Source organism: Perognathus longimembris, chromosome 5 (genome assembly GCF_023159225.1).
Source record: "Perognathus longimembris pacificus isolate PPM17 chromosome 5, ASM2315922v1, whole genome shotgun sequence".
Taxonomy (NCBI): Eukaryota; Metazoa; Chordata; class Mammalia; order Rodentia; family Heteromyidae; genus Perognathus; species Perognathus longimembris.
The window spans coordinates 30,713,554-30,740,633 of NC_063165.1; the positions used below are offsets into that span (position 1 = coordinate 30,713,554).

General features: G+C 39.2%; 1 protein-coding gene and 1 long non-coding RNA gene across 2 annotated transcripts; one reads left to right on the forward strand and one right to left on the reverse strand.

The window, feature by feature from the left end:
• The first annotated feature begins 7,805 nt into the window (after positions 1-7,805).
• LOC125351612 lies at positions 7,806-13,634 on the forward strand. Its single transcript, XR_007210978.1, has 3 exons — positions 7,806-7,818; positions 8,969-8,971; positions 13,457-13,634. It is a non-coding gene; the product is annotated as an uncharacterized LOC125351612 (long non-coding RNA).
• A 635-nt stretch (positions 13,635-14,269) lies between these two features.
• Cpox (coproporphyrinogen oxidase) lies at positions 14,270-26,955 on the reverse strand. The gene is made up of 7 exons (XM_048346481.1): positions 26,111-26,955; positions 23,732-23,875; positions 23,106-23,216; positions 21,166-21,307; positions 19,846-20,064; positions 15,495-15,599; positions 14,270-14,710 (listed from the first exon to the last, which is right to left on the reverse strand). The coding sequence occupies exons 1-7, from the start codon at positions 26,643-26,645 to the stop codon at positions 14,623-14,625; spliced, it is 1,344 nt and encodes a 447-aa protein (XP_048202438.1). The 5' UTR covers positions 26,646-26,955; the 3' UTR covers positions 14,270-14,622.
• Between the last annotated feature and the right edge of the window lie 125 nt (positions 26,956-27,080).

The following is a 27,080-nucleotide window of genomic DNA, read 5'->3' on the forward strand; positions in this document are numbered from 1 at the left end:
TATTTGTATCAAATTACATTTCTAACCTCAAAATTTGGCGACTAAGCCAGGAACCAGTGATTCTCACGTACAATTCTAGCTACTCAGGAGGGTGAGATTCGAGGATCACAGTTTAAAGCCAGCCCAGGCAGGAAAGTTCATGTGTCTCTTATCTCCATTTAAGCACACACACACACACACACACACACACACACACACACACACACAGCCAGAAGTGGAGCTGTGGCTCAAATGGCAGAGTGATAGCCTTGAGCTCAAAAGTTCAGGGACAGCACCCAGGCCCTCAGTTCAAGGGCCCAGCAAAGAATACCTGGCTACCAAGACCATGTTCTTCAATGCACTGGTGTATTTATGATCCATGTAGTGACAGTTACAAGTGCATATGCCTGCAAAGAAAAGCTCAAACACTGCAGATAAATGAATAAACAGATGCAGGAAGTGGTTTGTTGCATAATAGTGAGTTTCTATCCAAGTTTCTATAGTTGTATCATCAAATCACAGGGTTGACTGAAAAGAAATCAGTGCTGTTGATGGGAATGTAAACTAGTACAACCACTCTGGAATGTGGTTTAGAGGTTCCTAAAAAAACTAATGTAAAACTTCCCTATGATCCAGTCATACTACCCTTGGGTATCTACCCAGAACATTACAAGTCAGGATACAGTAAAGATACCCGCACCAGCACATCTATGTTCAGTGCCTAGTTATGGAAACAGTCCAGGTATCTTCCAACAGATGAGTGGATCAATCAAATGTGGTACATATAAACATTGAAAATTCACTCATCCATTAGAAAGAAGAAGATTATGGCATTTTCGGAGCAATGGATGGACCTAGAACAAATCATGGTAAGTGAAGTAAGCCAAGCTCAGAAAGACAGAGTATGTTTTCTCCCATATGTGGAAGCTAGAGCTAAACTATAACGAGGCATGATAACCTATACAGGACTCTAGTTATTCATACACAGTCAGACTAAAGGAGTATACCCTTAGGGGAGGAACCCAAAGTGTGACTCCGCTGAACATTTAAAATACTATTTATCAAAACAGATTCCAGGAAACGGAAACATGTTTTGTTGTTGTTGTTACTGGTGGTGGTGGTGGTGGGTACTAGTGTTTGGTTTTGCTTTGGTTATTTTCCTTCTAGGGGAGGGTAGAGAAATGGAAGGAGAAAGGTGAACAAATGCAATCACACTATTCAGTATACAATATGTAGGAAATGAACTATGTAACTTGTGAGCAGAGATGGGAGGGGGAAGCTGGGGAAAAGTGAAGGAAAGGGTGACCTTATCCACAAGAAGTAATGTACTCATTATCTGACTTATGAAATGGTGACCCTTCCACACAGCACCTTAATAATAATAAAATTATTTAATCCGTTCCAGAAAAGCTTCAAGATGATTAATATTTCTCATTTCTGAATTCAGTAAGTCAGATTATTATTATTCGGACATAGAAGATGGACAAAATAAGAGTTATCTACTCTATAATTCATTTCCATAACTATTTATCTTATTTGTTACCAAAACCATTTTTGTTTTCACAGAACACCAACCACAAGATATTGACAAATATGTCACAAAAAATCATGGTCAGAGGCTGAGGTTAACTGAAATATGTAGTAAAGTCTTGATTTCTATTAAGCTTTCCTACCTCAGTTGCTCAGAGTATAACCTTAGATCAGACGTCTTTCTGCCAACACTTGACTCTGTCATGCTGAGCAAATATTCCATCTATCCCTCCACTCCTCATGAGTACCAAGGGGGCTAACTCCCTGGTAGGACTATTTCACATACTGAATAGTGAGCATGTAATGCAGATAGCCCCTGGCATATAGTAACTCTGAGTTAGTGTTAGTGCTAATACTGATGAGAGGGGAAGTGGAGTGTAATAATGCAAATTTGAAATTGTGAAAAGATAAATAATGTTACCAAATGTCAGGGGAGTCAGATGAAAGTTACAGATACGAAACATGCCTCGGTTCGTAGTAAGGGGTGAGCATTGTTTAGGTCCACTGGGTAGATTCTCAGGGTGGGAAAATTTGAACATGGTCAGGAAATCTATTATCTTGTCCAACTTTGATGTGGCTCAGCATCACACGTTGTTACATGAAAAATGTTTTCGGCTATGCTAAGGTGGACTTGTGTGTATTTGACCACCAAAAGCAAAAAAAAAAAAAAAACAAAGAGAAAAAAATCTGACTGTAGATGTGAGGTCAAGGCTAAATGCAATAATGAATATACACAGAGGTTACATGTTATTTCTGCCTAAGTAAAAACCATAAATATCTATCTTGAATTTTTTTTAACTTTCCAGCTAAATTCCTTTATCAGATGACCCTGTTTTATGATAACCAGACAAGGCAAAAAGCAGTCTCTATCAATCTGATGCCAACATATTTGCCCACATATATTTTGCACTGGGAGAGTAGTAAATATGATTGTGAAAGTGACTCAACTCACCAGCTGGGCACTGGTGCCTCACTCTTGTAATCCTAGCTACTCAGGAGGCTGAGACCTAGAGGATCTCGATTCCAAGCCAGCTTGGTCAGAAAATTTCTTGAGACTCCATCTTCAAGTAACCAACAAAGAACCAGGCTACAGGTATTGCTCAAGTGGTAAGTGCTAGCTATAAGCAATTATAAAGTCCTGAAGTTCAAAACCCTAGTATGGATTACAGAAAACAAAAATGACTAGACTCCTCTGCTACACTCTTCTGATTAATCTTCTCTAGACGCCCTTACTTCAAAAAAGGAGTACTTATTGTTTATTTACATTAACATTGAAATATTACAAATAAAAATAAAATTTATGCATTTAAAATTTACTTCAATCACCAAATTTTGTTAAATGCTGATTATATACAGATTAGCAACTTAAAGTAGTGAACTGGCTAACCAGTGGTACAAATCATTTAAAATGTCATTATCAAAATTGTTTTTGTTTTTTGTAGTTCACCAAACAATTAAGTTTTTCCATTTCCAAATAGCTACTTGAAATGATAACATTCTGATAATGTCATTTTCAATGCATTTATTATTTTAAAATTCACTGGAATACTTAAAAATTATGTGCTGCAAGCTAGACACATATAAAAACAAACCCAACTTCACAAGAAGTTTACATTGGGAAACATAGCTATTTAATTAATTACAATATAAGTGACATAACATGTATGAGAAAAACTAAAAATGGTAAGGAGGAAAGCAGTTTCTCACAGATGGTGGTGTGCTGTCATGCATTCTGCTTCTGATAATTTCCTGGAGCAGGATTTATTTAGGAACACTAACTTTCTCATGTTTTACCAGAACACAGTTCTGTTGAGGTAGCTGAACTTTTCCTGTTTTTCTGTAGACATTTCCAGATTGGGAATATTCAAAAGAGATGCCTTCCAATTCAAGGATTTTATTTCTTACTGTATAAATTCTCCATTCACAGCTCTTGGAAGTGGCCTACCTGGCTGCAATCACAAGTGAGCCTCAATATTTTATAGTCATGCCTGCCTAGCCTGATTACCACAATTTTCAAGCCTTCTAGGTATCTGTCCTGGCCCATACTTCCTTCAGATCTAGTCTATAGTCCATATATCTTCCCAAATCCTAGAAGCTTTTATATGACTTTTTAATCAGAGGTAAAGAGTAAAAATGGCATTATTCTTGTAAAACTAATTTTTGGACAGCAATTAATAACATTGTTAAATTTCCTGATGTTGTCTTCATCGTTTTTAGCTTTCATTCAATAAATGCAGACATTAGTAAGTCAACTTTGCGCTTCCTGCCTTTATTTTTTTGTTGTTATTGTTTGTTTTTTTGCCAGTCCTGGGGCTTGAACTCAGGGCCTAAGCACTGTCCTTGGCTTCTTTTTGCTCAAGGCTAGCACTCTACCACTTGAGCCACAGCGCCACTTCTGGCTTTTTCTATACATGTGGTGCTGAGGAATCGAACCCAGGGCTTCATGTATACGAGGTGAACACTTTACCATTAGGCCATATTCCCAGCCCCTTCCTGGCTTTATTTGAACTACTACTCCATCAGTATAGATGTTCACATTCCTTAAACCAGTCTTTGTACTTTCCTTCCCGTTGTAGGTCACCAATGAGAAATCAACATTTAGTTCATTTTTGTTCCTTCTTTCTATTTCTTACCTTTACAACCATAGTTGAATTATCAAATTAGAGGCTGAAGTTTTTTTCTAAAAGAGTGCAAACATAAAACACATGGATCAGGTACACTAAGAAGCAGCACCAGCTGGAACACCAAAAACCTCTGGAGCTTGTTGATTTCAATTTTCACCACATCACTGTAAGGTTAAGTTTCACAGGCACCAAGCAGCAAGTGTTAAGCTGTATAACCAGCCCACCAAGGTGTTCAGGGAGCAGAGATTTTTTGCAGGGCATCTCGGTAGAAGTGGATTTGTAACTTCACTCCAGGCTCCAGTCATTGCTGCTCCCTGTAACCGAGCACTGTGGCGGGAGTCTTGACACACCCACACATCTTCAGGGTCACTGCAATCCATCTCTATTTTTTAAGAACTAACTAATCATATGCCCAGTTTCTATGTGTGCAGTCTCTCATCATTAGTTGTAATGTCTTTGTACAGCCTTAACTGATTTATTAAGTCGCCCTTAGAAGATTACAGAAATCTTTCTCACACTTATTTTATCTACTTCTCACAGTCATTTCTGGAGTTACACATTACTCACTACATTTTATGGATGAGTTAACTTGAGAGAAGAGTCTGTGTGATGGGCCGTGGATTATGCTGCTGTGTCTGGTCCAAGATCTGGGCTCAGAGCATAAGGAAATATTACAAAGCTATCAAGAAAGTGTCATGCACTTAAGAGTTCTCTAGTGTCTGGTAACCATGGAAAAGGGAGAGAATGAGGGCTTTTAATTGAATATCTGTTGATAAAGTGTTCTTCATGTTGCCATTTGTCTAATTTTTCATTTGTTTTCTTTCTGAAAAGCAAAACAAAACACACCTGAAAACTTTAGAGGTGTCTTCCTGCCCCCCCCCCCTTTTCTTTCTAAGCCAGCATTCGATGTGGCACTGACCATGGTTGGTGCTCCCTGCTCTTCCAGGGAGTAAGACGTGGAGCAGCATGGATCAAGTTCCTCTCATTGTAGAGAAACACACTGGGCATTGTGGTCCTGGGAATGAATGTCTCTTCAAGAATGTCCTACACTCTTACATCACTGAAGGATATCGTTAAAGCCTTAGTCCTGCATACAGGCTTATTAGCACCCAGAAAATGTAGCCTACCCACTGGACCCAGACATTCATTATTCTATATGTTTACATGACAGTGTTTTGGGAAGGTAAAGACTTACATTGAAATCTATGGGCCTTGAGAAAGCAGTTTTCTTTCCATAATATGGGTGAGCATTAACCAATGAATCGAAGCTCTAAGCTTGATAAAAGAATGCCCTTCTTCAAACAAGAGGGACTTCTGTCAGCACATGAGAAATGCAGATTTTGGACTTGTCAGCCTCCACATTCACATGAGCTAATTACTTAAAATAAAGTTCTATATATGCATGGGCATCCTATTGCTTCTATTTCTCTGGAAAGCCCTAACAAAAGTATATTGTGACCATCAGGCTACAAAAGGAGGGCTTGAGTTTAGGCAACACAGATCAGGAACATAAGACCAAGCACAAGCATTCGGACCTCTGTTTTGGCTTCACCTTAATTTCATCTTACTGGTGTTTCCTTCTGCTAACTTATCTTACCTTTAACTGGACCAATAACATTTTATGCTCTAGTACATGTCATCTTAATGTTTAAATATTTCATCAAATGAAGCAATGACATAAAGTTACATATAAGAAAGGGGGATAGAAATCACAAAAATATAAGAAGAAAAGTGATGCTAACATACAGAAGTGTGTAAGGGAAAATACTGTAGTAATAAAATAGAAAGTATTGAGATCAGTCTATGGCATACAACATCAAACCACAGCAGCTTAAACAAAACTCAAAGTTTGTTCATTTAAAAAGATGAATTACAGAAAAGAGAAAATGGGTCTTGTGTTACTATGCCTACCTAAATTTGATCAACTTCATTCTCCAAGGGGAAAAGATTAACTAAAATATTCTCCAAGGGGAAAAGATTAAAGTGCTCAAGAAGGAAGAAATAGAAGGTATGGAAATAGTGATCTATCACTTCATATATACTATTCCTAATGCTAACATACTTTATTAACAAATAAAAACAGGTACAGTTTTGTGCTTGTGAGTAAAAGTTTATGAGAATTCTGATTTTATCTAAGACTGTTGAAAAGCACTAAAGATTTGAGGAATAAATAACTGTGAACTCAATAGGGGTCACACCACAAAAGTGAAGTAAGAATGGAACGACTCCACCCAAACTAGCCACACTAGAACCTGGCCAAGGTAGAAAACAAACCATTTAGCAAGGTTCAGAGGAAGCCCTAAGACTTCAAGAGGAAGTATTCCTCTTGTGACTCATTTGTCCTAAATAGAAAGTGTCCTTCAATCTCCTTTGTTCATCTGTGTTTTATCTCACACCAATAAGACCATGAAATCACAAAGAGCACAGATATGTGTGATAGTCCAGATGTTTGTTTTTCTTCTCCTAGGTCCACAGTGTAATAGGGAGGTCAGATCTGGCCAGTGCCATCATTAACTGTGGAGGAACTTCAGGTTGACTCCAGCTCAGATTAGAGCAGAAGCCAACTCCATCTTCACTAAGATCTCCCCCACCCTATCCAGGGAAGTTGCCCTTCACTGGGATAAGATTGTGTAAACTGCTTGATCACCTGAAGCATGGAAAGTTCAAGGAACGTTCAAGGTTAAACCCATGCCCTCCTATGAGTAGGTGTATCCACCTGCATCATGTGAGCCCCGCCAAATCCATGCGCCAATTCCAACTAGAATGATAGGTTGGTTCAAATAGATACTATGAGACAGACTGTAACTTTATTGGCCACTTGTGTGCGGCCTAGCATGCTCTGTAAGTGTTGTATCCTCATTGGCTGCCTGCATGTGGCAAGTTTGGCTGTGATGTTTGCCTTATAACCAGGCTGGAAGGCTACATGATCACGCGGTTCCAGCTCCCCAGTCTGGGCTGCACACGTGCGGGTGGTTCTCGCTCCCCAGTCTGGGCCCTGATCCTGCACACAGTTTGCGGCTCCTGAGTCTGGGCTGCGACCGGTGGGTTCACTTTTGGTTCCCTTTTTACTTCCCCAATAAATCTGTCCTTTTGTCATCTTGTAGCTGGAGACTGTGTGGTGGACTCTTGGGGGAACCAGGAATCCCCTCCCTTGGGGGGACCCCGTTTCATTGTAGCGAACCCCCACTCTACTTCACACAGCTTTGTTCATTTCTTGTTTAACTTCCTCTAATTTGGTGGGGATAGAGGCAAACTGGCTCAGGGCTCAGGGGTTGTTAATTAAGCGAGTTACATTCCTTTCATTTCCCTGTTATGCCTGCCAAGAAAACCAAGTTGAAGTCTGTTAAACAATTGATAGCATCTCCCTTCAAACTGTCACTAAAAGAGGGTTTGAAAAAAACATACAAAAAGTTTAAAAACTAGAATATGCCTTTCCAAGTTTCTTTGTTTGCAAACACAAATATGCTCAAATCGCTCTAGAATTCATGAGGTATTTCAATGTCTAAACCAGAGGGCATCTGTGTGTAAAAACATATAACCCCAGAAGCAGTTCCATGGTCACTGACATTTCAAAAGGTCACATATCTCTGACATCACCCAGCTCTAGCCTTCTGAAATACTTTCCTACGTAGTAAGTACAAAAACTGAAATTGTTGTAATTGGTAAGCAATATTTTTTACTTAATGTTTGTAGACAGCAATGGTGCCACACTGAAGTGCTATAATCTTTAAGAACTCTTTAAAGTTGTTAAGTAACTCTTGTCTCTGAGCATATCTTACTTCTTAAAAATAAAACTAGTTAGAAAATAATGTGTATTTAATTGATACTGTGAGGTAAAAACAGGAAGAGGATTTCAACACACTGATAATGACAATTGATAAAAATAAATTAATGCAACAAGTTGGCAAGTTTTCTCTGGTAAAACATACCTAGACAACGGAAATTTATACATGAGTATAGGGACGATTTGATGAGTTAAAAATTCAGGACCTTTAATTTTTATATTTTTTATTAATAAAACAAATGTAATCAGTTAAAAAAATCAAATAGTGGTAAAGGCTTGTAATGAAAATCATCAGCACTTTTCTCATTTCACCCTTGATCTGCTGTCCAAAAGCAACCACATTTAAATATTGAGTTGAACTTTTATTTACTTCCAGATTTCTAGTCTTAACTTAGTCTCATATCTGACCTTTATTAAATACAAGTTTAAGTGTTTTTGCTTATTTTTCCCTTATATTTGAAGATTTTTTTTGCAAATGTTGGATGACTTTTACCATAATTTATTGTAATTTACGTTGACACCAAAACAGAGATACTGAAATCATAAGACGGCCTCTTACCTTTCCTCCCTGAATATCCTTTGAGAGTCATTATCATTGTTCCTCCTCAGAAAAATGTATATATTTTCTTGTGATGCTCAACAACTCGCTAATTCAGGAGCTCTCTAAAAGCTGATTTTTTACAAATCTGTCTGAATCATTCAACATTATTGCAGCTATAGGCAAGCCATTTTCATACTCTCCCAGCAATAATGTCAGACAGGACATATGAGGACATCTGGCAAGATGTAAGTAGTACAGTCTAATCAATCATACTTGACTATAGACAATTTCTCTAACAATAGCATAGTTCAAGGAAATACAGGTTATGAATAATTTTCACATCCCTCCTTTCCTGCCTCCTTTTCTGTCCTCTTGTTCACCTCTATTTCCCTCCTGCTCTGTGTCCTTTACCCTCTTCTTCACTTCTGCTTTCCCCTTCCCTTTACTGATCATATATATATGGGTAATTGTTTTTGGAGCAAACTTGCCCCACCTACTGGTAATTTCAAGAATGTCATGTTTAACCACTTGAAAAACTGTGGACATAATCTGATAAGTCAATGGACAAAATGTTATTATGTGAATTTTAATACTTAAAGCCTTGGTAATTAGTAAACTAAGATCATCTTTAAGATATGAACTTAATCCAACATAGAGTATATACCATGTTGACATCTTCACAGTCACTAAAAAGTTTTAAACCTTATTACAATCACACTTGACTTTTCCCTTTCCCTTTCATTCTTCCTTATTCCTTTTATTCTATTTTTTTTCCAGTCTTGGGGCTTGGACTCAGGGCCTGAGCACGTCCCTGGCTTCTGTTAGCTCAAGGCTAGCTCTCTCCTGCTTGAACTATAGTGCCATTTCCAGTTTTTTCTGTTTATGTGGTGCTGAGGAATCAAACCAAGGGCTTCATGCATGCTAGGTAAGCACTCTACAGCTAAGCCACATTCCCCGCCCCTTTATTCCAATTTCTTATCGCCTGTAAACAAATAATAGGTAAATTTATGATTTTTAGATCGAACTTCTCATCATGCATTTCAAGCTCATCAAAACAACCCCTTCAAGCAAACAAGGCAGCAACCTTATCACTGTAAAGATTGTGTCAGAAATTCTGATGGGGTGAGATATGGTACACAGTTAGTGTCAGCTGAGAAAGACTGTCTTTTGCTGGTAAGGAGGGAGATGACATCTCTCTCACACTGCTAAAGTGGGAAGGACAACTGGGCAGAGAAGTAAAGATGTAGATCCTTATTCCTCAAAATAAATTACTTAAGTACTATCTTCTTGTTGAATAGCATATGACCAAGTACACAAATGAAAGAATAAAAACTACTCTTAGCAGAAGTTAATTTGTACTGATATAGATGTGAATTAAAATGCTGTTTGAGGATATTTACTAGTTAAAAAAACAACATGAGCTTAAATAACTTGATGTAGTAAGTTTGTTTGGACCCGCATTTATTTATTTATTTGTGGTGACAGTTCTGGAGCTTGAACTCTGGGCCTGGGTGCTGTCCCTGAGCTGCTTTTGCTCAAAGTTAGTGTTCTACCACTTGAGTCATAGTACCACTTCTGGCTTCTGTTTTGTTTTGTTTTTAGTAGTTTAGTAGTGTTAAGAGTCTCACTGAAATTTCTGCCGAGGCTGGCTTCGAACCTCAGATCTCAGCCTTCTGTGTAGCTAGAATTTAGGCCAAGAATTTAGGCCAGTGCCTGGCTTTGGACCCAGCTTCGTGGTCATTGTTGGGGATGGCAAGCACTGAGCATAGAACAGATTGTAAAATCAGCTTTCTGCTTATCTATCTGAAAAACAGAAGCAACCTTGACCAGACCTGAACACTGATAACTCACCATAAAAACTAAGTTCTGAAGGCTTTATTCCTGTGCTGTTCAATATCAGACATTCAACTGTACAGCTTGTGAACTTTAGTGTAGTATTTCATCATTACACAAGCATATTCATCCTTCAGAATAGAGATGTTGCAACTCTAAATGCTCACAAAGCCCATTTGTTTTAACTCCTTGAAACCCTGGGTTAGATTATGCTACATTTTATATTCAAACATAGTTTTAGATGGGAAAGTGAACTAGCAAGTGAAGGATATTCTAAAATACTGGTTAAATAAGTTGAACTTGAAGAATAAAACCAGGCATATTGTTGGGCAGAAGGAATGCAGTTTACCTTGTTCTATTCATACATGTCGGTGTATACCTGGTTTAAAACTGCCTGGAAAAACAGGTCTGTGGAGTTTGACGTTGTACAACATATGACTTAGTTTCATGTACCAACAAAAAGGAATTAGTCAAGCCATCTGTAAATATTTAAGCATCACTAACTTAAATGTGCTCATTAAAGTTTATTATGAAATTATGATTTAATATTACTCCTTTGAGAACTAACCTCCAAAATACGTGATTTCAAATTGTATCATAAAACAATGTGTCCTCCAAAACAATTTCTAAGTGAAATTGTAAGATATGTACACTAGAAATTTATGCTTTTGCAGATTATGGGTAAGTTATACAAGTAGACAATACTAAGTTTGATAGCACAGTATATTGCAAAACAGGTTGAAAAAGCAACGAGTAACAGGTTTTTCATGATGAGTTTCACATTATAAGCATAAAATGTGCCTTAAATATGTGCATGTTGAATGACCATGTGAATATAGATAGGTGTGAGGAATAAAAAATGAAAAACATGTAACGGCAGTTTATTTCGAAGGAGTTTCTTGGACATTTGAAGAGGGCAAATGAGAAATTCCAAACAGAGATGGCAGGGCTCTAAGGAAAGGCCTATAGAGACATAATTCACAAGAGGTTCACAAAAATAATCCAGGACATGCATGGAAGAAACATAAAGGTAAGAGTAATAAGAAACGTAGATGCCAAAAGGTGGACTATTTTGAATGCCAGGCTGGTTTCAGAATCTTTTTTGTAGGAGGTCTACTTTGAGTATTCAGCAAGGGTAGTGGGATTGGGGAAATAATTCTCAGAGGAAGGAATGGAGATCAGAACCACCAGAGGCCCATGGGGTATCACAAAACTCAGGTACAAAAGAATACAAGGCCCTAGCACTGGACAAATCGACATTTCAAATTGGGACTCAACAGAAATTTATTAGAACAGTGAGAAAGAAAAGTAAAATCTATTTTGTAGTTCAAGTATAAAAGGCTAAGGTGGAGGTTTTGACTGTGACAACTCCTCCCAGTGAGAGATGACACCTCATTCCTCTTCCCTTGAGTCTGGCACAGGCCTCAATGGCTAGCTGTGGAATATGGAGGAAGGAACACCACATAATCTGAGAAGGCAGACTGGGAAACAATCATGCTGCCCAGGCCTCATTCTGTGGAAGGCATTCTGAGCCATCTACAGTCCAAGAGAGCACCAGTCCAACTGGGCCTAGCTTTTCAGTTGCCTTCGCTTAGACTCAGAAATGAGAGTTAGAAAATACGCAGACAATACCTTGATAAATTGTAACAACAAAAGACACATGGAGGAGTAAGTCCTAAAGAAATACATTATTTGGCTTTCAGACCTGGTATTCTTTGAGCATGTAGAAATATTTATCTTGAACACTCACCCATGGATTTGCTACCAAAGATTCATACAGTGGAGTTTTGGCCTTCAAGGTCATAGTACTAAGGTCATCTCTCTCCCAGACACCCCTATAACCACAAATATGTATTTGCAAGGTAAAGGGAATCAGAGGTACAGGCCATTTATAGCTGCACTTTGAATCTTGTAGTAAATTCAAAATAGACATCAATAAGAATTTGAAACTGATTTGGGAGTACAGTTATGTATTCTCCAACTGCAATTGTTTTATTTTTTTTCCTAAGATAGCCTTATCCACAATAGAAATCCTTAGTCATCGAAAAATGACAAATTTTATGTCTTAAACAAAACTAAATAGGCCAGCAGATCTAATTAAGTGATTTTTGAATTAAAAACTTTATTAAACAATTTGTTCCTATAGGAACCTGCTTTTTCCAAAATCAGCTTTACTGAAATGTTATATATATGTATATATATATATATATATACATATATATAAAAGGTATGATTTCAAGTGTTGAGTTGAGTAAGTTTTGATAGTAGCCATAAAACCTCAATGAAGACAGAATATATAATAAAAACCCCTTCTCCAGCCTTTGGTTAGAGCTTTCATTTTCCTAATTTTCATACATGATCATCACACAGAAAGTGCTTTTGTCTGGTCTCTTTCTCTTTGCATAGTGCTTTTGGTGTTCAGACACATCCCTGTATTTACTAATAATTACTCCTTCTAATGAACTGAGTAATGTTTTAATGTATGCACTAAATACATTTACCGATTCACCTACGAATAGCCACTTGGGTTATTTCTAACGTTTGGCTACTGTTACTAAAACTGCTATGAAATTTATATTTCTTAGATAAAACAGCTAAGAATGAGACAAACAATACATGTTCTCGGATATGTGGAAATTAGATCTAAAAGACACTGGAATATGATAAATTATACAGGATTCTATATACTCCCACACAGTGAGAGTAACAAGGATATTCTTAGCAAACAAATAGGCACAGTGACTACATGCTCCAAGATATGGAAACAAGATTTTTTTTTTAATTTGATGATTCTTTTTTTCTTTATGCATGGTATATTCAAGTATATATCTTTGGGAGGATGGAGGGTGTGGGTACAGGATTCAAGAGACAAAGGGTGGAAAATTGCAGCAGTGGAGCTCACTGGACACGGAAGAAAGTGAGCTATACAACTTGTGGGTGGAGACAGGAGGGACTGGGAGAGAATGATGAAACAGAGGACACTGTATGAAAGGAAATGCACTTATTACCTGATTCATGTAATTGTAATCCTTCCAGTATACCACCTCTATAATAATAATTAATTGTTAAAAATACCTAAGAATGAGGAACTATAGTTTTAGTACTGGGAAATACTTATATCTTCCTATCTCAATTATCCCAATGAAGAATACAAATATTTCTTAGATATTTTATTAGTGGATGTATTGTATGGCAATTGGAGAACTCATACATTTTCTAGTCCACAAGAGCCACACATAATCCATACATTCAATGTATTCCAGAATAGCATTCAATATTTATGAGACAATGTCTTATAAACTTCAACATATTATGAATTAAAAAAACACAACCATGTAATTATATGGACAAAAAGATCATGCATTAGGAATTTTACTATGAATTTTCTCTTAAAACAAATAGTTGCATATTCTAATTTGAAAAATAGGACAATTTCAGTTTACTTTAAAAAAAACATAAAAAGTCTATATGTCATAGTAGTTAACATTTGCTTTAATTAAAGAAGGAAAATATTTCTCATTTCATCTTCCAAATGAAGAATATTTCCTAAAGTCTAAAGCTACTTACTAGAATTATTCTTAGTCCAGACTTCATGTAAAAAGGCCTGGAATGCAAAACTTTATCAGAATCCAGGGGTATAAGCTTTTGTCTTCAAAGAGTAGAAAAATTTCAACATTAACAAACTATGACTTCACAAAAGAATCAAAAATATAATTTAGAGGTAACCACTGAAACACACACATACAGGCTAACAATGTTCCAAGTCCTTCTAAACAGCTGTTATTACAGAAATAAACATTTTATAAAATATTGTGGTCTGTAGAGATACATGAAAATTACACCAGAGATTTCAGAAATGACAAAGTAAACTTTTAAGATGCTTTCTGAAATTACCAAGAAGTCTGAACATATTCACTGAATTAAGGAAGGAAAAATATACCTCATGACAGAACTCTATAGCTAAAAATAAGACTTCACGAAAAATAAGGACTTTCCTAGGACATGTTATAATAGTTGTATTCCCTTATCATCACCCCTGGAAATACCTGGAAGCTCAATGTAAAACTTTATAAATTAGCCATACAAGATAATTCTAAAAGTACAAACAAGTTGCATGAGTTTTCTATCTATCAACTTTGTCACTTAGCCATCTTTCCTCTTACTGCCCCTCACTGATAGCAGACCTTATACAACTTGCAGCATGGAGAGGGCAGGAATACCAAGGCACAAGGAACTAACTAACTAACTGCCACATAGTGGCAACAGTGCCAGCCAGGGAGGGGGACACACAGCTGGGCCCTCCAAACCCCAGTGTAGCAGCTTGGCCTCCATCAATGCACCCAGTCCTTCGGATGGCGCAGAACTTCCAGAATTTCAGCTTCCTTGGAATTTTCTGGGGGCAAATGCATGTACTCCCACCTAGGCATAAAAATAAAAACCAGTGATGTCATAATTTAAAAAAGACATATAACTCTTAAATGAAAAAAAAATCCTAAGAATAAGTTTCTTGCTATTTTTCTCCATTATGTCAAATATACTTTGAATTCACCAGACTTCTAAAAAATATTTGTCGCTAAGTAGATTTCTTAGTCAGACACCAATAACTTACACCTGTAATCCTAGCTACTGAAAAAAGTCCACAAGACACCATTTCCAATTGACTAGGAAAAAGTGAGGCTAGACATATGGCTCAAGTGGTAGAGGGCCAGCCATGATCAAGCATGCCAAGCTACAGTATGAGGCCCAGAGTTCAAACCCTGGCATTGGCACCACAAAAAAAGGGGGAGGGGAGTAAGGTTTCAAGGTTTCTTCACAATTCTTGGGACTAACATTAATACCGCAGAGCTGAAATAAACTTTTGCTACAACCACTTCAGATTATCCATGGGTAGAAATTAGCTTAATTCTCTTATGCATAGCTTTTTCCAGGAGATTAAATACAAAAGGGTTGGGATTGCCTATTCAAACACCATCCCTCACTCCCCATATTCCTGCATTCTTAATCACATACCACCTCACTCTCTGTCACTTTTGCTTATAAAATTTAATTTAATTTTTCTTAGCTACTTGACATGATTCTCCTATAAAATTAGCAAAGTACCAAGGAGCTTAGGGAAGACAGTACCAGTGTTAACTTCCACATTTTGCTGTGGGGAAGGGGCTAGATATGAACAGTTAAACGAGTGTGATAAGGCTCTCCTTACCGGGCAGTTAGAGGTAAAGACATCAAGATGCTTTCAATCCTGGATCCTGGAGTAAAGAGGCCAAACTTTGTACCTCGATCATACACCAGATTAAATTCTACATACCTGACAGAAAGACATCACACAACGTTAAAAGCTACTAAGTAAAATCTTTCTGTAATCTACAATGATTACTTGAAGGAGTCTTTCTCCCCCACTTCCTACCAGCTGGAACTGGCACCCATAACACCAGCCTACTGTCTACTGAGCTTTCTCCAACTGGGCACCATAAATAAAGGGGATTCTACTCATCAAACAATCGGGTACAGATTCCGCCCTGACACAGAGTGGTTTCAAAACAATGTGTGTTTTTCCATAAATAAAGAGAATGAATACAAAACTAGAACACTAAGGCATAGCAACAATTAAGAAAAAGAAATAGCAGCCTTTCTCAGGATGACACAGCTCCTTTGGGTCCTCCCCAGAGACTCAATGTTGCTGAATTCATTTCACTGTAAGCAGTACTACTATTAAGATAGCATAAAGATGGGCACTGGTGGTTCATGCCAGTAATTCTAGCTTCTCAGGAGGATTATGGTACAAGCCAGCCCCCAAAAGCCGTAAGTGGTAAAGCACTAGCCTTGAGCTGAAGGACAGCATCATCTAGGCTGAGTTCAAGCCCCAGACAAAATAAATAAATAAATGAGAGAGAGAGAGAGAGAGAGAGAGAGACAGAGAGACAGAGAGACAGAGAGAGAATAGAACTTCCATAATGGAAGGCTATATATAGCTGGGAATCTGTTAGTAATGATTAATGTATCCTAGATATTCTCTTTTCTTAAAGTAGCTAATAGCATCAATAAATAGTAAAATTCATTTATCCTATAGTCACAAGGTCCACAACAAAAGATAATCTTTGGCAATCCAGTAGTTTTTGTTTTTTTTTTTAAAGAAAATATCCTGGGCATCAACTAAAATTTGGCTTAATTTTTCTATTAACAGTCATAGAGACAGATTTAAACTCCATTCAGCTTAAAAAGCCCTTTCTCCTCCCCAAACTAATTTAGAGCGCACAGGTGTGAAAAGTTGAGTAAATATCCCCCTCTCAGGCCATTTCCCAGAACATTCAGGAACTACTTTTTTGGTTTTAACATCTATCACCTATTTTCTTTTATCCTACTATTCTCCATAATCCCAAAGTATTTCAAGTGTGTGTGTGTGTGTGTGTGTGTGTGTGTGTGTGCGCATGTTTGTTTTGTCCTGTTTGATATAGGTTTTCACTAGATAGCTCAGGTTGGCCTAGAACTCTTGCTTCTCCCACCTCCAACTTTTTTTTTTTTTTATTTTTTTGGCCAGTCCTGGGCCTTGGACTCAGGGCCTGAGCACTGTCCCTGGCTTCTTTTTGCTCAAGGCTAGCAATCTGCCACTTGAGCCACAGAGCCACTTCTGGCCGTTTTCTGTATATGTGGTGCTGGGGAATTGAACCCAGGGCCTCATGTATACAAGGCAAGCACTCTTGCCACTAGGCCATATCCCCAGCCCCCACCACCAACTTTTGAGTGCTGGGTTTAGAGGTATTTACCACTACATCCAGCTCAGGGTACTTCAGTTTTTTAAAGGCAGTATTTTATGTGAAAATGTGTCAAAGAATCTAAAAATTTAAATAACTATATCATGAATTCCTTCCTACTCTCACCATTTGTTTAACACTAATTGACATTTATGTGCTAGTGACTATACTTCCTTGTGCCTGTCCCAATTATAATTAAGATACATCTTTTAAACTAAAACTACATAAAAGAACTTCATCTCTCAACCACCTTTCTTCACCTGCTATTTTCTGAATTAGGATTTCTAGAAATAACTGTGGTTCTCTCTTTTGCGTAAGTATATTTGAAGATCTGCCTCATAAGGAGCTCCCCAAATGCATTTCTAGGTCCTTTAGTTCCTTTCCTTTTTTGAGTGAATGATGCCTCTCTTGCTACATCAGCTCCCCTAACACCCATGAGACTGCATTTAGGGCTGATTCTTCTATGTAGAGTGCTTGTGGCTCATGCCTATGGCTTGTGTTAATAATCCTAGCCACTCAGGAAGCTGAGACCTGGAGGTCAAAAGAGAACCAGAATGGCCACTGGAAGGGAAACTCCTTTTTGAAGGGCATGAGGACAGTGAGAGGATAAAGAGCCTAAAGATAGGAGTCTAAAGAGGATACTGACAATGGGTTCTGAATGCAGTATTGGACAGAGCTGAATCTATAAATCTCTGCTCTGAGTGTAGGCTTACCTTCTCTACGGGTAGGGTTAGCTTTTGCACTCTTAGGGCCCAAAAATAAGAGTGGCAGAAAAAAAAAAAAACAACTTTCTGAAGAACAGTCACATGGTAAGCCACAGAAAATTAATCTAACCCTTCACACGTCTAACTGTTCCTGCAATGGTGTGCACATAACAGATCCCTCAGAATGATGTGCCATTAAATGATACAAAACAACAACAACAACAACGAAATACTTATTGCTATGTCTAGGTCTAACAAGTTTTAAAAACTTCCTCGAATGAGTATTCATAAAGTTTGCCCAGATCGTGGGCTGGGGATATGGCCTAGTGGCAAGAGTGCTTGCCTCGTATACATGAGGCCCTGGGTTCAATTCCCCAGCACCACATATATAGAAAATGGCCAGAAGTGGCGCTGTGGCTCAAGTGGCAGAGTGCTAGCCTTGAGAAAAAAAAAAAAAAAAAAGAAGCCAGGGACAGTGCTCAGGCCCTGAGTCCAAGCCCCAGGACTGGCCAAAAAAAAAAAAAAATTCCCAGATCATATATGAAATTCTGTGCAAAATAAGAATACTGTAGTCTCTATAGAGGTTTAAAGCATCCTATTAGGTATGCCTTTTTCAATAAGCCATAAGCATCCTTTTGATAAGCCTATTATGTCCACCTAGTACTTAGCCCCAGGGGTCCATGACAAATGTCAAGAGAAAATACTAGCAAAGTATTTTTGAGAAAGTATGGGTAGGGATGGTGATAATCCAAATCTTGAATGATTCAAGAAATTTCTAAAAAGAAAATTCAATTAACTTTATTTTGCCACACAAATGGGGATCAGATAGCAAAGGTTATTACTAAAACGGCTATATATAAATGTTCATCCTTAGTACAATATTTAAGTTGACCTATTCAGGGCAAAAGCTTTACGTCCTTAGTGCCAAAGCATGAGAGAATTAACATACATTAGAAAATCTATTTTATAGCCACAGGCTGGAGGTATACAAACAATTAAGGCAGCAGTTAGGAACTGATTGGACCAGCTAGCTGGATACTGAAGTTAATTCACAGGATGCAAAGGCTGAACACGACCTGTGTGTCTGCCTAACTAAGCTCATTAAACTGAACAGACCAGGTGGCTAAGGCAGATTGTCATGGTAAAAAGCACAAACTCACTTCCACTGCCTTTGTGTAATGAAGACTATAAGCTTTGAAGTCGTGATGATCTGGTTCCACATCTGGGATCTTTTATTCCCTGATATGTCATCTTGGGTGAGGGACTTACCTTTCTCAGTATATTTTATCATCTATAATGACAATTGTACATTATATCTATCTTAGAGGTTGGCAGAGAAAACCAGATATGAAATGCCTAACAGAGGGACTGTACATAATGGGCTTTAAGTAAACTCAATATTGTTTTTTTTTTTTTTTAGGGGTGGGGTTGGGGGAGGGTTGGTTGGTCATAGGGCTTGAAGTCAGGACCTGGACTCTGTCCCTAAGCTTTTTTACTCAATGCTAGCACTCTACTACTTTGAGCCATTGTTCTACTTCTGATTTTCTGGTGGTTAATTGGAAAGTCTCACTGACTTGGGCTGGCTTTGAACTGTGATTAGATCCCCGATTCTTGAGTAGCTAGGATTATAGGTGTGAGCCAAAAGCACCAGGCTTGATTGTAGTTTTTGAAATTGTGTATAGTAAAACAACTTTCAGGAAATGTTTAAGAAAGATGAACAAAAATAAATACATACATACATAAATAAAATCATAAGTCCAAATTAACTAAAGAATAACAAAAAAGAAAACATTAACTGATACCTAGATCTTGACATAGGGCTGTAGGATATTGTTAGGAAACTAAAAAAATCAGTTGAACTAAATTTAGCACATCCTTACTACTATGAGTCTCTAATGTGGAAATGAATTTAGTACACTTTGGTATTTTTAGCTTATTTCACATGATGTAACTAAATTTATGCTTAATATTCTTCTAGTTATGAAAATAAATCAAAGTGTGGATTAGCATGACTATGACACAGCATCTGCTCACTATTATTATCGCTGCTCCACTTCCCCAGTTATGCTAGGCGACAGCTGAGTCTCCTGTCACTCACCGTCCTCTTCGGAGTTGCTGCCACAGCTTCTCCTGGGGAGTAAATGAATCATCACAGTGCTTTTTCACAAGAGGAATGTACGAAGGAACCACAGCCTGAGCACAGCTCTGCACAAAGCGAAAGACGTCCTCCTTGGATGGAGAATCAAGATCATCGAAAAAGATCCCGCCGATGCCCCTCCGCTCCCCACGATGGGCTATAAAGAAGTAATCATCACACCTGGAAAGTGCAGCAGGGTTAATCCAGTGCCACGGGGGGGGGGGGGGGGGGGAAGGAAAGAGGCATGAGATTCATTATGGACAGCTTTTCAGTTCAGGGCACTCTCCTCCACTAATTCCAGCATAATATCCTTATGTTTGTTCCAACTGTCAAAATGAAACTAGTAGGGCACTCTCCAGATTTTCTGTGGACATTATCCATGTAAAAAATGCTTACACGCTTTCCTACACGGCAATCAAATAATTTAACCTGGGCTGGGAATATGGCCTAGTGGTAGTGTGCTTGCCTCATAAACATGAAGCCCTGGGCTCCATTCCTCAGCACAACATATACTGAAAAAAAGGTGCTGTTACTTAAGTGGTAGAGTTCTAGGCTTGAGCAAAAAGAAAGCAGGGACAATGCTCAGGCTCTGACTTCAAGCCCCAGGACTGACAAAAAAAAAAAAAAAAAAATTACCTTAAAGAAGGACACAGAACTTCAAGAACTTTAGTAAAAAGAACAATAAAATTCAACATTAGTACTGTATAATTCATGAAAATGTCATCAACTAGGATGCACTTTTGAGCTCTCTAGCCAAATCTTTATTTGCCAAAAGAATACCATAAAGCCAGGCACTGGTGGTTCACAACTATAATCCTAGCTACTCATGAGGCTAGGATCTGAGGATCCTATCTTGAAGCTAGCCCATCTGGGCAGCAAAGTCTGTGAGACTCTTCTCTCTGCTTAACCACCAAAAAAGTAGAAGTAGATCTGTGGCTCAATTGGTAGAGTGCTAGCCCTGAGCAAAACATCTCAGGGACATCCAGTGCTAGTCCTGAGCTGAACATCCTCTGATTCTTAAACATGGGTCACCTTCAGTTTCTATCCTACCATTCTAAATCATTTGGGATCTAAAAAGGATATAATACATATTATATACCATACATACATATTAGATATTAGCTAAGTAAATAACTTGTTTTGAAAACGTATTCCTTTTCTTCCGGTGAGTAAAATAAGAAAGAGTGGAACCTTCATAACCTGAAGTGACGCACTCTCAGGACACACAAAAGGAATGGGATAACCTTTCAGGGTCATGAGAAATCAAATACCTTTACTTACCATTTTTTAAATTTGGGATAGAGATCTGGTCCATGCGGGTCACAAGCCTCTTTTAAAGTTCGGTGAAAATGGACAGCATCTTCTTGGTTCAAGTATGTTGGAGTGAGATCACATCCACCACCAAACCACCACTGCTTATTACCTGCACAACCAAGAGACTCAAGTTAATGTGACCTTTAAAGGCAGTACACCACTAACAACACTAGCAAACTGAATTCCGAAGTTTAATTTACTAAGCTTGAAATAAGCAACAGTCAAAAAAAAAAATGGAACTGCACTTAGTTCTTGAGGCCAGCAAAGCTTCAGAAGGAAAGAAAACATAAAAGTAGAAAGAATCAAAGCAGGAAATTAAATATTGAGAGAGAAAAGCCAGGTAGGGATGGCTTACACCTGTAATCCTAGATACTCAGGTGGCTGAGATCTGAAGATGGTGGTTCAAAGCCAGCCCAGGCAGGAAAGTCCATGAGACTCTTACTCCCAAAGAGCAATTTAAAAAGCCAGAAGTCAGAGTTGTATGTAGGGTGGGGTTTTATTTTTCTTTCTATGGATAGTTCATAATAGTAAAAACTGTCCCTTATGTTAGTGAGTTACATATATACAAATTGAAACTGTAAATTGTGAACACTCGAAAGCACCATTGTGACATAGAGTAAACATCTTAGTAATATATTAAAAATGAATGTAAATGGAGGTTAAAATTACATTACTGTGAAACTCATCTTCTAAGTTAAGCTTTTGAGATTTATCTTAGCAAGTAGCCATTAAGAGCTTTGAAAACACTGCACATATCTGTACAAGCCAGAACTATTATGGTTTCTTTGTAACTTATTCAGCTTGGCAATTGCTTTTCATTTGGTGAGTTGATAACATGGTATAATCACTGAGTTTGAAGCTTTTTATTTCTATACACTTAACAATTATCTGCTAGATTAAACAAACAAAACTAACTATACTAAACGTTTAGAGAACTTTAGGTCCTTTAAAAAATATTAATCATTGGCTACATCTGATAAAAAGAGCTCATTCTGGTTTACTTAGATAAACATTGCAGTTGGTAGAAATGATTAACATTTAAGGTGTTAACACCTTGTGAATGCTTTGGATTTAAGAGAATAAACATTTTGTAAAAATCAAAAAAATAAAATAAAATAAAAAGCCAGAAGTATGGCTCAAGTAGTAGAGTAGTAGACTTGAATTAAAAAAAAAAAAAAAAGCTCAAAGGCAGGGCCCAGGACCTGAGTTCAAATCCCAGGACAGGGAGGAAAAAAAAGTAAGAGAAAAAAGCAAGAAAACAAGATGCAGAGCAATGAGTGATAAAACTCGACATACTCTACACAGACAATGCTGACTGAACATTACAAATAAGGAGCTTAAATAGCAAATTTCTGGTCCAGGAATATGATTTTAACAAAAATGCCCTAGGAACTTCTGATGCTCCTTTGTTAAGAACCACTGCTGTCCCTCTGTTCCCAATTAACAGTGAAAATACTTGCTGAGGGTGCAACTTACCCTGTGTGAATACTGTTTCACATGTTTCCTTTGGTCTATCTTTTCTATTTTTTCTTTTGTCAATACCAAGTACCAACTTTTTTCAGGATGGGTATTTTTGTTCTTGGTTCTAGGAATCAAATCCAGGTACTTGCACATAATAAGCACATGTCTTTCAGACATAATGTATTTCTATTTGCAAAGATGACCCAAATGCCTTGCACTTTGATACTTGGTTTCATTACACCATTCTTTGGAAATATGAGGTGTCAAAGTGGGCCAATACTATTCTGACTTCCATTACACCTGCCAGGGAATAAGCCTTCATACATCTCCTGAAAGGCCCCATTATGACTGTAATTACTTTTAATCAAGTTCAGATGTGATACCTTTATACCTGTTTCAAAATTCTCATTTTGCACAATATAGTCCATAATACCTGAGATGCTTACCATCAGCTTCTTCTACTTCGAAGTACCGGTAGTTGAAATGCATGGTGGGTGCATGAGGATTCTTGGGGTGGATAACAGAACTCACACCCATAGCACAAAATGGAATTTTACCTGTTGATAAAATACCAAGTGAGTCACATTCAATCACCTGCCTTGATGCCACTTAGCTCTTATGTGATGTCAGACTCTATTTCAAAAGCTTTCTAATTTGTGTGTTAAAATATAATTTCCAGCTGGACACTGGTGTCTTCCACCTGTAATCCTAACTATGCAGGAGGCTGAGAACTGAGGATTGCAGTTTGAAGTCAGCATGGGCAAAAAGGCCGTGAGATTCTTATCTTCAATTAACCATCTAAAAACCAAAGAAGGGCTGTGGCTCAAAGTGGGAGAACACTAGTCTTGAGCACAAAAACTCAGGGACTATAATATATATTATGTATTTTATATATAAATACTATATAACTACATAAACATATTATATAGATATAATTTCTACAAAGTAACTGTGAGCATACCTACTTTGCATATGCACTTAAGTGGCTTTTTCCAGTAACATTTATTTTATAAGTAAAAATTGAGAAGGAAGGGGTCTGCAAGGACTACTAAACATCATTAATCTGACTTACCCTCTTTAGTCTTCAGAAGTTTTCCTCTACTTTTCATTTGTTTTGCTGCTTCCTCAGAAAGGTTTCCATGAACCACAGAGATGCTCACCCCAGCCTTTTCAAAAACACGTCCATCTTGAAGAACACAGCTGATGCCACCACCCCCTAGTCACAGAAATGGAAAAGGAGGATCAAACACTGAAAAACACCCCTCAGTGAAAGTTGGTAGGATTTGAGCTATCTTCCTCCTCTATTTCCCAAATCTTAATACAATACAAAAAAAGACTGGCTAATTAGCTCAGCTTTAAGTCATACCAGGCAAAAACTGGACCTCCTCATACTGCTACACAGAGGGCATTCTTATGACATCACCTAAAATAAATCATTGGAATATTCTCCCTTCAATATGACTATGAAGAAAAGAACCACTGGCTATGATGCATAAGAGAAGCTAAAGCTAAAAGCAGGAAAAGGTGTATACTGGAATGGTGTTCTATGAAGAGTTCTATGTTGCTTCATATTGTTGTTAAATTGCTTTTCAATTTTGTTTGGTAGCTAGTAAAAGTTTTAAGGGATTCAGAACTACAAACTGAGTGAGACATACCTTATTATTTAGGTGGGAGAGCCTATCAGCTTTTATGTTTTTCTTAACATAAGGTTAAGAAAGGTTACCGAGGGGCTGGGAATATGGCCTAGTGGCAAGAGTGCTTGCCTCGTATACATGAGGCCCTGGGTTCGATTCCTCAGCACCACATATACAGAAAATGGCCAGAAGTGGCGCTGTGGCTCAAGTGGCAGAGTGCTAGCCTTGAGCAAAAAAGAAGCCAGGGACAGTGCTCAGGCCCTGAGTTCACGGCCTAGGACTGGCCAAAAAAAAAAAAAAAGAAGAAGAAAGGTTACTGACCACAAAGTCTTTGCTTCCTGAAGGTTTATGTTTGGTTTGTTTTATTTCTAAGAACATTTAAGTGTGGATGGGAGATAAGATAAAATGAGAAACTAATGTCAGAGAGGCAAGACTCTACAATAAGATCACACAGAGCTGGCAAAAGAGAACAATTCATTGAGCGCTATTCACATATCAGACAATCATCTAAGCACAAGTCTCTCTGTGTGTGTGTGTGTGTGTGTGTGTGTATGTCTCTTTCAATCTCTGTGTGTGTATGTCTCTCTCTCATATATATATATATATATATATATATACCTTGTTTTATAAGTGGCGAAGCAGAGACAAAATTTTAGTCCTTCCAAAGATGATATAGATAATCAAGTACCTGGGGTATTCTGGTTCAGTGATCTTCATATGAAAATATTCCAAGATCAAAAAAACTATAAAAACAAATCAGTTGGTTGAAAGGGGCAGCTGTATTCCCAGCATATTTATGATCAAGATGTGGGGTTTCACTGTACAGACAGACAACATCATATGATTCTTTAAGAACTGTGTTTAATAGGAGACTTGCAGTGGCCAAGACACATAACATCTACAATAATGAAAATGGTTATAATGGGCTTGAGAAATGAAAAAAAAAAAAAAAAGACCTGTGTTTAGCCAAATGTTTGTGGCTCACATCAATGATCCCACTACTCCAGGCAGTTGAGATCTGAGGATCCAGGTTCAAAGCCAGCTAGGCAAAGGGAAATCTGCTGGACTCTCCAATGAACCATTAAAAAAAGCCAGAAGTAAGAAAGAAAAAAAGTGGGTTGGGGAGCCAGAAGTGGAGCTGTGGTTCAAGTGGTAGAACATTATCCTTAAGCAAAAAAGCCAAGTGACTATGAGAGGACTTAAGTTCAAAGTCCTCCCCCTCTGTGCCCCCCAAATACCTGGATTACACTTAAGTATTTTAAATCTGATGGATTCATCAAGTAGAGCTACCGGTGAAAAGCCAATCCAATGTTTCGTGTCTTGGTGTCAGTTTTGTCCATTCTGTTTCGCATGGAAGGGGGGAGAGTTTGTCAGAGAGACTGAGCTCCAGCAGACACTTAGCATCAAAGAGTTGAGCCACACATTCTATCTCCACAGTGCAAAGAGCAAAGAGCACCGTAGGGAAGATGATGAAATGTGGGGAAAGTCTCTAACGGCTTTGCAAAGTTGCAAATATTCCTTAATATGTCATTCCTTAAAATGTCATTGTGGAACTGCCAATATTTTGAAACGGCCAGTACTAGACTAAGAAACCTGGGTACACACTTGCAGGCACAGGGCTAACGATCCCGCCCCCCGCCCCCCGAACCCCGTCGTTCTTTTAAACCGCGTCCCTTCAAACTAAGTGGCCTCTTTGTGGGTACCCGTACCTTCCTACACCCCACCCCCACACACACCACGGATTCTGACTCCGTTTCTGCCTTGCAGCCTGGTTTCCCCATCTCCACCTCCCCCCTGGGACGGCTGGACAGCCTCACCTTCCTTCCTCTCCCATCGATCCACCGAGAAGTTGGCAACTCCGTCTACCTGTGCCAGCGCCTGGCACACCTGGGCCTGGATCTCCAGGATCATCAGCTCCATCTTGGTCTTCATGTCGCCGGGTCTCCTCCGCAGCTCACGCAGGTCGGTCACCGGAGGGGCCATGAAGCAGCGGCAGCGGCGGGCCAGCTCGTCCTCCTCGTCGCCGGCCTCCGCCTCCGGCTTCCCGGGCGAGGGGCTGCGCGTCCCCGAGCTCTTGGGCACCATCTCGGCCCGCTGCACATGTCCGAAGGTGGCAGCGGCCAGCCCAGCCAATCCTGCCAGGGTGGCGGCCAGCCCAGTCCCCAGCCAGGGCCCGCCCTTGGCGGAGGGGCCGTGCCACAGCCCGCGGCTGTGCCCGGGACTGGCGGTGCCAGGGGGGCGGCAGAAGCGTCCGGACGCGCAGCGCCCAGACCAGGCGCGCAGCTCCCCGCAGCTGCCCCGCGCCGCGCGCCAGCAGCGGCCTACGCTCAGCCGGCCCAGGTGCAGGGTCATGGTTCCACGCTGGAGTCCGGGGCGAAGCAGAGGCCGCAGTGCCGGAGACCCCCGCCGGACCTCGCCCGGGAGCAGAGGCTGGAGACTGGTGCCAAGAAGGGGAAGCGCGGTCTGGAGAGTCAGTGCGGCAGCGGCTAGCCGTCCGGGCAGGCGGAAGGCGGAGGATGCCGGGAACTGTAGTCCCCGCTTATCGTCACCTGCCGCCGCCCAGCGCGCTGGGCCTGGGTGATAAGAATCCAGCCTGCCCGGAAAGGCAGGTTGCGCTGGCCGAACGCCCGGGCCGCGGGCGGAGCCAGAGGGCTATGGCAGCCAAAGGAGAGATAAAAGAGACATTCTTGTCACGTACAGCCTTGGGTCAGACAGTGACTCCTGCAGGCTAAGCAGGGCTGGGAGGTTGCGAGACAGCATGGACAAAACTGACACCAAGACACGCCC

What these genes read in the sequence shown, in the direction of transcription:
- Cpox (XM_048346481.1), bottom strand. Translation starts at nt 26,645, where the DNA reads ATGACCCTGCACCTGGGCCGGCTGAGCGTAGGCCGCTGCTGGCGCGCG. An exon ending in ACTTCTGAAGACTAAAGAGG is followed by an intron (nt 23,217 to 23,731) that starts GTAAGTCAGATT and finishes TTTTATCAACAG; the next exon opens with GTAAAATTCCATTTTGTGCT. An exon ending in CGAAGTAGAAGAAGCTGATG is followed by an intron (nt 21,308 to 23,105) that starts GTAAGCATCTCA and finishes TTGGTTGTGCAG; the next exon opens with GTAATAAGCAGTGGTGGTTT.